This window comes from Macaca fascicularis, chromosome X (assembly GCF_037993035.2).
Source record: "Macaca fascicularis isolate 582-1 chromosome X, T2T-MFA8v1.1".
NCBI lineage: Eukaryota > Metazoa > Chordata > Mammalia > Primates > Cercopithecidae > Macaca > Macaca fascicularis.
In genome coordinates, this window is record NC_088395.1 from 50198252 (window position 1) to 50209432 (window position 11181).

Genomic DNA, 11181 nt, shown 5'->3' on the forward strand with positions numbered 1-11181 from the left:
CTACTCAGAGTAGGGCGTCCTCAGGAAGCAAGAGGAGGAACGACTTGTCTTTAAGTTTTCTTATCTAGTGGTCTTGTTTTCTATGTAAAACTAAGTTATGTCTATGTGCTGGTGGGCTGACAGCATGACAATTTATTATTTTGCTGATGTAAAGAAAACTATTCTTGGCATTTTAGCGTGTAAGCACATCAAAGCATGACTATAATCAACTTAAAAGCATATATTGTTATGCGATATTGGGACATCTGGACATTCTGCTGTCGTGGGCATTTATCCTTACGGGTATTATTAAGCTGTTTTCTCAGCCATAAACATCTTATGACCACGGGCGGTGACTGGCAAGGAACGTGTCTTGCTAGTTTTAACATGGAATTGATTTTAAAATGGTGTCACCCTGGCTCTCCTAGGCTCCTGTTTCTCTAACATTACTCCCATGAACAGTTTTACAAATTAATTTTTCCTTTTGCCTCAGGCTCCATTATGGCTTGGCATGGCACTGTTACTGATCCTGTGTATAAAAATTTTTGATATTTTGTTCATCATGGTTTTTTGGCATTCATTTTGATTTATTAAAATATTATTTGATTGTGGAGTTTTTGATCCCTGAGGCAAGTACCTCTCTCACCTCATTCCAGTCTAGTCCTGGCCTTGTAATAACCTCCCAGACAAGTTTTGCTTATAATTTTCTTTTGAGATGGAAGCCTGATATCAGAGAGACTGAAACTGTTATTAAGCCAATTGTACCGCTTGCCAGGAGAGAATCGTGTTTTCCTTTTCTGCTCCTTTCGCCTCTTTCTTACTATATGCCAGACTCTCAGCTCAGCAGAAGTCCTTGTCCATTTCCAGCTGCTGGCATTGAGCACGGCCGCATTGCTATTGGGATGCCCGGGGTTACTTCTTCATTTAGAGAGGTCAAAGGCCAGGGTCTTATTCTCCAGAAATAAACCCCAAGGGCTATTGAGCTCCTTCAGACCCTTGTCAGGGTCCTTGTGGCCCAAAGCATTCCTTTCTCTGCTGGAATCTGTCAGTTAGCTCTGGCAAAAATCAAGTTTCCTCACCCTGAGCTTATTCCATCCACACAAGTTTCCTTTAGAAATTATGGAAAAGAAACTTGTTCATAAAATTCTCAAATGTCAGAACTGGAAAGGCCCTGAGAGACCATCTTGCCCCAACCCCTTTCATTTAACAGAACATGTAACTTCCTTTGCTCTATTTCCATGTTTCAAGGAATCCCCAAGGCTGCCTCATAATAAAAATCAGGAGCAAGGTAAGAGCCAAGTTAATCAAGGAAGTAAACTGCTATGGGACCCAGCTGTGCTCAGGGAGGACTGAGTCATTAGACATGTAGCCCTGGCCTTGAGATTTGTTTATTAAGGATTTTCTTCAAGGGCAAAGAGAAGGATCTGTGATGGCTCAACTCCAAAGATTTTAATGGTGTGGGGTGAGACTGAAAAACATTCGATGAGCTTTCAGCCGGGCTGGAGAGTTTTAAACATCCTGCTTTGAAGAAGTCTGCCTTTACTTCTTCTATCTGACTGGGTCAGGCATTGTGGAGAAGTTGGCAAAGTTTGTCTGTGTGCTTAACTTCTCCCAAAAAGTGTCTCTCTGGGTCCCATACTCAGAGGATATGCTTTCAGTTCTGAAATGTATCAAGAGGGCACTCCTGTGTTAGGACTAGCATTGAAAGTCACGTATCATTCACATATCTACATTTGCAACAAAATCCACCCTGTGCAAAACACCATCACATCCATTCCTCTAGTTTAACCTATAAACAACGTAAGGTAATTTTTAGCTACACTTTGCAGATGAACAGGCTCAGTCTGCAGGATTGCCTAAGGCCATGTGACTAGTAAGAGGTAAAGCTTTGACTGTTGAGTCCAGAAGGACACCCCATCCTGTGCTTGGTTCTACTAAGCCGCAACGCTTCAAGGGTGCCAAAACATGCCATGAGAGCACACACCAAACTAGCTAACAAGGTCCACAGGGTTGAAACCACTGTCTTGATCTGATTTGCAGTGAATGCTAGCACTATGATTGACTTATAGGACACATAGAACAAATCTGGGAACTTACTGTTATTCCCAGAGAAGACACTGGGACATTGGGCCCCAAAGGAATTTACCCATCTTAGAGGTTTATGTTCTTGGAAAATTTTTCTTTCAGACTGGAAGAAGATAAGGAAATCTCATCAATTGAAGGAAATTCCTTATAAGGAAGCTTTATTCACACACGGGAGAGGATCAGATCCCATTGTAGTTCTGGGTAGTATTTAGCTATGTGCGGTGAACACTTTTGAGGGATGTGTGTGTAGCGAGGCAGGGTAATGGTTATACACTTTCTTCAACTAAACTAAGAAAGCTGTATCCTTGGGATTAGAAAGGGGATTATCAAGTTAGATGTGCAGTTCAGGGAGAAATAGGAAGGCCACAGGTGGGAAAACTCTAAATAGACTGTGAATTGAGATTATTTGGACAAACCAGATTACTTAGGGACCTTGACATGGATTATATCCCTGTGTCTTTGGTGCTCAGAAAATAATCCAGGGTGAGATCGGAATACAACTCCAACACTGTGTCACCATTCCTGGAAAATGGACCAATTCCCTTCCCTTGTCTTGGAAATAGCTGACCAAAAAAACGACACAATTTTTTTAATTTTTTTTTTTATTCATTTTCTTTCCCAGTTTGTTGACACCTCTTACATTCACAGGCAACTGCTCAAGTGTATTGGGAAACACAGTTGTGTATTGTGCAGTTGACTGGCCTGATGGTGGTGGTGCTCTGGCTGGGATGGAATGCTGCTAGGGGGGCTAAGATGAAGACGAGTCAAAGAAATTGTCAGCTCACAGGTTAGCGAGCAGCCAGTCCAGCAACTGTTTCCTGGCCACCTTTCCCACGGCTTCATCCAGTTGCCGTTCCTTGGCAAACTTCATGACCTCTTGAAGAAGACCTCCTACACTGTACCCCTTCTCTGCTGCTTTAGCTGAAACCTGAGGAAGCTGTGGGGAAAACAGAGCTAGTGTGAGCTGCGTGATGCTTTTTAGAGGAAAGACCTGCTGGACAAAGTGAACTAACACCCTTCTACCAGCCAACCCCCTCAACTCCTAACCTCCTCACCCACACCCACCACCTTCCCGCCCATGATTCTAGGATTAGGGTACAGCATATCATAGATCCATGACTAGAGGCTGCTGACACATCTTTCCTTTTTCCTTGAACCTTCTCTAATGTCATAGATCAAAATGCCAAAAGATACTTTATTTTTTGAGCTTCAAAAACACACTCTGAAATTAGTTGTGTTCATTAAATACTTTTCACCAGATGCTGGACCCTTCAGTTAGTCTGTGCTGATTGCTAGGTCAAGGTTTGGGGTTGCCATTCCCCCAACTCCCTAAAAAAGTGTGAGACTTGGAGTACAGAGGATTGTCTGGCCTTGGCTCCTGGACTGAAAATAAGTTGGTTAAGTATTTGATGTTTCTGGAATCCATCTAATGCAGGAAACCCAGCTGTCAGGTAGGGGTGTGTGTGTGTGAGAGAGAGACAGAGACAGAGAGAATGTGCACGTGTATGTGTATGAATGTATGAATGCTGGCCTCCGTGGAATCTGAGGAGCAGGGCCAGGACTAGGGTCAGGCAAGTGAGGCAACTAGGGCATAAAATTTAAGGAGACAGGACTCTCAGGGCACTTGCAGGACCCATGAGTTTGGGGGAGGAGCATAGGGAAAATAGTAAGAGACAAGTTTCAAACTGTTTCTGGTAGGTCAAACACAAAATTAGTCTATGATACTTCCAACACCTCAAGAGGGAGGGAGGAACTCCATTTTCCTTTTTTGTTCCCTCCTCTCTAGAGTACTTTGGGGGATCTTAAAACTGAAAACATGAGACTTAATCATTCCCTAATGTTTTACCAGATAGTTTGTCAAAAGGGTCACTGATGAAATGCGTTAATCTCACTCTCCTCCTCTTGGTGGAAATGCACAGGCCTTGAGGTGCCCACTTAGCTAGTGGTTCACCATTTTTGTGTCTTTTTATGAGGTGAAAGTAATTCATGAAGCACACGGTAAAGAATAGACTTGAAACTGGAATGATCTTGGGCTCAAAGTACAATGCTGCCTCCCTGCCTCTGCCCATTCCAACTTTCTTTTTGTGCCTTAATACATTACTTACCTTTTCCAGTTGTCCATCCTTATCTCCCATGAAGTAGAGCATGGGCACGTTAAACTGGGAGGCTGCAATCCACTGCAGGACAGCCTGGAGCTGCTTCTGCAAGCTATTTGTAGAGCACTGATTATTGACAATTACTTCATGTCCAAGAGAGTCTTGATAGTTCTGTGGCATTGCACTGCTGTGAATGCATCTGGTGCCCCTGAAATTGGGCTTATCTGCCGAGGCTGCTTGTTCTTCCAACTCAGCAAGGGCTGCCCCATCGTTGCTATACTTAGCCATGATAAGGCAGAGCTTCATCACAGATTCTACCAGTTTATCTATAAATTGCCAGTTCACTTGCTTCATCCCACTGATAAAGTCAAGTTCTTGATGGTCCTGGCATTGTTCTTCCCCTTTGTCAGATCTCTTGGACATGTAAGTTGCTTTGCTTGCCCTGGGCTCAGAATGCTTGTTCTCACCTTCGCATGGATCCTCACATTTGAAGGGGTTCTCATTAAGCAGTTTCTGAATCAGCATTAGAACGATGTTTGACATATCCATTTTCTGGGAGTCCAGGGGTTGGTTCTCCTTTTGACAGGTGGATGGTCCAGGGGCTCTGTGAGATTCTAGGTGTTTCACTGAAAGTGCTTTGGCACTTTGGCCACCTCCACACTTTTCATATTGAGTACTCTGAGCCATATAGCCCATGGTGGAACCAGGACAGTCTTCTTCACATGTATCTTTGCCCTTAGTCTGCTGGGTCAGATGGTACTGGATCAGCTTAAGGGCAGAGACAATCAGGTCCTTGGCCAGTGAATCTGTGGAAGCATTGATCTTTTCTCCTTTCTCATCTTTATTGCTGCATGCTTTGGTAGCCACCTTGCATGGGTTTCCTTGCTTTTGGTTCCAGATGGTCAGGCCCTCCTTGAGAATGTGTTCACCGACTTTCTCAGCACTAGTCAGCGTCTTGCATGGGTCTGATTTCATTTTGCCTTTGTCCCTCCCTTTCATTTCAGCTTTCATGGTGGAGAATTCAAGACTCTGGTTCCTGCATTTGGGATCATGGGACCCAGCTTTTAAAGATGCATATGACAGACTCTGAGACTTAGTCTCCTTCTCCTCACCAATAAGTGCACTGACCAAGCGCTTCAGCATGGCCTCCATGATGTCTGCAGCATTTTGTTTCCATTGGTTGAACAGATTTCTCTTGACAGCTGAGACAAAGTCTGAGTCAGTCATCAGGACCCCAGTAATATTATGCAGGTTCTTCATGCAGGAATCAATCAAATCGGACACAATCTCCTTGGTGTGCCTTAGCAACACCCTCTTCAGGACCACACACGCTGGAATTGGCTTCCCAGAGCTGTGCACTTTCAAGGTCTTCATGACAGAGACCATCATGTCAGATGCCACCTGATTTGCATAAACCATGAGCCCCTTGCTGATGGAATCTGCAAATTCTTTGCTCTCTCTCTGGGACATCTGTTTGTCTCCACTTTTGCTCTTGTTGGATAATTCACTATATAGAAAGCTTTTCTGGCCACCTTCCCTGGACTCCTCCTCAGTGCCACGCATTTCTGCAGCGGTCAGTTCCACAGCTTCATGGGCCATTTCAGAAGCAATCTTGCTCACAGCAGTTCGGGGACTGATTCTCTCTTTGTTCCCAGGGGATGGATAGATTGAATGATGAAGGCATTTGCTTCTACCTTCCAACTTCTCCTTGATTTCCTTATGGGCCATCTGGATTACCAGAGAAGATAGTCGGTTGACATAGAAGGAAAGGTCATCTATAGAACATTCTCCATCAGGGGAAATGACTGCTCTCTGAGTGCTAGGAGGTTTGGCTGGAGGAGCTGAAGGACTTTGATTATTGTTGGTGTTTTTAGCTGCTGCTATTTCTAGGCGTAGGTTTTGAGGTCTGTTCATCAAATAATCTATGTTCACTTGATCAGCATAGACACTGTAGCAGTTCTCAGAGGATGCTGTGTGATATTCGCCCTCTGTGTCTCCTACTTTATGTTTACAGGTAGAGGTTGAGGGGCTCAATGCATGTTGGAAACCCAAGGCATACTTCTGGAGATCACTGAGAAGCCAGTTGAGGACACTGACGGGATCAGAGGGAGCTTGTTTGAAAAGGCACACAGATCCCTCCGTCTAAAAAAAGAAGAAGACCTATCCATAAGAGTTTGGGTAGGCTATTTATTTCCCTTATTTTATTTAGAAGATGTATCAGATTAGGGATTTGACCTTTTAGAGTTTGTATGGGAACATAACATCCAGTTATATCCATTAGTACACATTCAAGCAGAAGTGGCAGCAACAAAAGTTCAAAGTATATACATGTGTATACTTAACTATATACAAGTGTTATCAATATACGTCTGCCAACTCATATGAATATGTTGTATCTCAATGGGTCAAAAATGTGTCAGTGTGTCTGTTGTGTGTGTATATATGCATGGAAATATAGCAGTTAACATGTGTGAACATCTCAATAGATGTGAGAATGTGCCATTCTGTATTGTTAGTGTGTGAAAATGCACCTCTGTGTGTGTGTGCATATGTGTGACTGTGTCTAAGCATGTGTAACAATGTGTTGACATCATTACCTATTGTATATGTCTATTGTATAGGCTGACATGTGCATGTTAGTATGCATATTTGTACATGTGTGAATGTCAAAATATGAGTGTCTATGTCCGTGTGTCTCTGAATATGTAAATAAGTCAATTTGAGTAATCTGCATATATGTGTGTATATAAATTCACTAGTATGTATCATGCAGCTATAAATGCATTTATATATGTTAAAGCATAAATTCATATATTAACACACACATTAATATAAGATACAATTTTAATATATTAATGTATATGTATGTTAAAATATGAGTATGTGTAAACAGGTGATTGTATAATGACTATGTATATTCATAAATTGGGTATCAATTTATGCTATATTTATATGTCAATGCTTGACCATGTGTATGTCAATGTTGTACATACCCTGGTATTTGAGTATGTGTGTGAATAGGTGTGTTATTGCATTTGTGTCAACAGTGTATGTATCAATGCATACAAACAAGTGCATTAGTAAATATGTGTCGCTTAGTGTAAGTTTGTGTGTATGTCAGCATGACTGTGTATGACCATATATGTCTTTGCATAGATATGTATATTTATAAGCATGTATACCAATAACTGAGTCTGCATGGTCACTATGTTTTGATCAAGTCTTATGCATGTAATGTGTGTGAATGTATGTTCATGCATTGTGTAATATGGGTGTTTATGTGTGTTGTGTGTGGGCATGTCACTGCATCTGATGCTGTATGACTTTGTATATATTTGCATATGTGTGTCATTATTTATGATCAGATTAAGTTTGCTACATCAATGCTTATGTGTGTCAATATCAAATGTAGCCAAGCATGTATTTATCATTGCTTGTATAAATTTTTTTGTAAATGTATATAAATGTATATGTTGATGTGTGTATCATTTTGTATAAATTTATATGTGTATATCTATGCCTGTGACTGTGTATGCCCATGTCCAGATATGTGTATATGTACTATATACACATATTCCACCCAACACTAACTGCCAAGCCCTCTGCTCCTTCTATTGCTTCATCTCCTCTCTTTTCACTGAATTTCTAGAAATGTGAGGTCATGATAAAGTCAACTTTTTGCAAACGAGCTTAAGTTACAATCAAGCAGATCTGCACTGTATGTAGGAAACATGGGCTGCTTTTCCAAAAATCAATGCCAGGTATAATTTATCCCTTTCTTAAGACTCCAAAATTGAGTTGGCTATACCGAAATAAACTGAAAACTCTTTGGATACTGTAATGTAAACTTGTTTTTCCTTCCTTAGGGGCCACTCCTTTCACTCCAAAGGAGTCTGGGGTCAGAAATAATGTTTTGGTTATAATATGAGCCTAGAGACACAGAACAAGAAACATTTGATTCCTGTGCATTAAAGTCAAATATCCTGTCCCATTACCAGCCACTCCAGGCTTGTAGGCATGAGAGGGTGACTTGTTGTATGCTCCAGTGCCCTCCCAAAGCCAGAACCCTAAACAGATGTAATTTTGGATACTTAAACAAAACCAAAAGGAGTTTGTATGTCACAGTGGCATGCAAGTCTAATTGCTTCTAACTTTAAGCTACTCAACAGCCTAGGTAATCTCTTAGACAACAGGGTAAGGACGAGGCACTCAAATTCTTGCTGGTTACGGATTGTCTCTGCTCCATACCCCTCTTTCTTCCTTGCTGGATGCTGGGCAATGTGGGGCACACAGGTCCATTACCAACCAGCAAAGAACATTACAAATAGTCTTGCGTGATTCTGATTGGACGCGTAGCTGGAAATCAGGAGAGGGCATTCTGAGCCTCTGTGATTAGTGCCATTATTAAGTACCTGTGTGTTGAACTTACTGTGGTCTTGAACTTAGGCCTGTGTTCTCTAGAATGTCATAGTATTCAAATTGATGAGCCTGTTTGACAGTAGTTGTCTTACCATGTCTGATCCAGAGTCTGCAGACTCATCATTGAGCTCTGAGAATAGAAGTGGTGGAATCTCAGAGGCTAAGTGTACCTTAGACTGGTCTTTCTTCTCAGTATCCTTGATCACGATAATCTCTTTTTCTTCCAGATTTCCCAGGTTTAAGTTGCCTTCTGAGCTGGAACCAGCAGCATCCTATGGAATTAAATGGTGAGATTCTTAGACAGTTGCTTTTGGAGATTTCTCCAAGCTGCCCCACCTAGGCTATTACTTCAAATTGTGAATGTTATGACTTTCTTTATCTTTTTTCTTTCTGCAGGAGAGGTAGGCTTCTGAGGCTATCTAGTCTTTGAAGAATGAGATGACTTTCCCTCCACAAATTACTACTCCCCACTCTGAAGATGCTCACAAAGCCATCAATCTCAAGAACCATATTCATCACCCTTTGGATGGGTTTTTTTTTAATAAAAAATAAAAAACAACTTTTCTGACATGCTGTCTTCCATGTTTTATCTTCATCAGCCCTACCAGCAACTTAAGTGGCTTCTAAAATGAGACTTGATATCAAGAGTGACAGTAAATTCAGAACCAGGGATCTTGGGCTCATGAGAATGCTGGCTTTCCCCCTGAGTCCCCTCCACCTTTCCCCTCTCTCCCCCAACATTTTCCATTTTTCATATTTCACTGATAACCCTTCTCAGCAGCTTCTGACCGATTCCGACTCTGAGCAGAGAATACGCACCTTGTAATCTTTATCTTCTACATTCAGGGTGGACACATCGACAAAACATATCTGCATCAAATTAGAAGGGTGAATTTAGAAAAACTCTAGAGAAAGGGGCATAATTTCTTTCTTGGAGATGATAATAGCACCTACCTCAGAGGGTTCTTGTGAGGATTAACTGAGACACTATATGGAAAGCATGTAAAAGCAGATTTCCTGGCACATAGTAAGTACCCAATAAATGTTAATACTGTGATTATTGTTAGGCAGACAGAATCTTAGCATTAGTACATTTCTTAAAGGAGAATACCAACCTCCTGTCAGAGCGAGGCCCAAGGTACAATATCCACATGTATTAATTGAGAAAACTGAGAAGAGAAATGGCTTGCCCAACTGACAAACTTAAATGTGGAGCTTATATTAGAACTCAATTTTCCTGGCTTCCAGTTTAGGGCACTTGCTACTACACTAGTGTTTCTCAAAATTTATTTTATTATCATTAATATAGAATATTTTAAGTAGTATATGGATAAACATTTCTGCATTTAATACGCGAATTTTATTGTGCATTAGGGAGAATATATACTAGAACATCAAACCTGGGATATTATAGATAATATTTCTTAGCATGATTGCAATTTTTAAAATGTAAGTCAATTTTTAAAACATTGTAAAAATATAAATTAATTAAATAATAATATGTGTGGCATTTGAACATGATTGAAGACTGTGAAGCCCTATGAAATTACTCGAAGTTTGGGAAATAGACCATGAAGCATTTTGCCCTCCTGAGGGGTCCTAGGGTAACATTGTTAGCTAGGCAATATTATTATGACTTAAGAGGTCTTAACTAATAGGGGCTGGTTGCTAGGCAACCACCACTCCTCCCTCCCCTCAGGCTCCTCCCCAGCCTCCCCTCCCTAGGTCCTTTACATCACACCACACCCTGCCCCTCCCTTGATTTTTATCTCTGTGTGATGTATGAGCACGCTGGCCCCTGACAGACCTTGTTGAGCTTGGTTGCTTGGAGAAGTCATGGTATCATCGTCCATTAGTTTATCTTGGGTCCCAGGGATATGTATACCCATATGCCAATTTTTCCTACTCCTCGGCATGAGTCATTTTTTATCTTACCACTTTCCGGTCCTGATCTTGTTGTCCTGCTGGGTTGTAGAGATCTACCTTGCACACACCCCTGTGGCTGCGTAACCAGTCAATATCATCAGACATCTGGAAAGAGAAAGAAAAGAAAGCTGAAATGCTTATATATGGTTTTTGGAAACCGGATCAGTTTGGATAAGAATCTCTGGAGGGGTTCTGAAATCCATTTTTGTGTTTCATATATAGGTTTAGGTTAGGGACTGGTGGGGCGAGCAGTGGGGGACACATTAAGATGTTTGAACTTGATGCTCAGGATCATTATCTTTTAGCAAAATCCATAGTCTCCTTTAATTTAGACTCCCCACACCAAGTACTTGGAATCATGAGAGTATGATGACCTGGGAATCAAATTTAAAAGGAAATCTAGTGACTTTGGGGATTACATTTAGTGATTTACTTCTACCCAACTCTACTAACTAAATCTCTCTGATCTCCACATTTCTTTACCCCCTCAAGTACCTTCAAAAAACTCCAGCTCACGTTACCCCCTCTAACTTAATTCTAGCTAACTCCAGTTCAACCAGTCTTTCCCATTACACTAAAGAAAGTGAAATTAGATAAACAGCTATAACACATCACTCAAAGCCATTGGAAAAGACTAAAGTCAATAGCAGTAAATAAATAGCCCTTTTATTAAAAC

General features: G+C 41.3%; 1 protein-coding gene across 1 annotated transcript; it reads right to left on the reverse strand.

Moving 5' to 3' along the window:
* Positions 1 to 2648: 2648 nt before the first annotated feature.
* On the reverse strand, positions 2649 to 10723 carry AKAP4 (A-kinase anchoring protein 4). The gene is made up of 5 exons (XM_005593583.5): positions 10515 to 10723; positions 9399 to 9449; positions 8750 to 8851; positions 4170 to 6302; positions 2649 to 3001 (listed from the first exon to the last, which is right to left on the reverse strand). The coding sequence occupies exons 1-5, from the start codon at positions 10608 to 10610 to the stop codon at positions 2846 to 2848; spliced, it is 2538 nt and encodes an 845-aa protein (XP_005593640.3). The 5' UTR covers positions 10611 to 10723; the 3' UTR covers positions 2649 to 2845.
* Between the last annotated feature and the right edge of the window lie 458 nt (positions 10724 to 11181).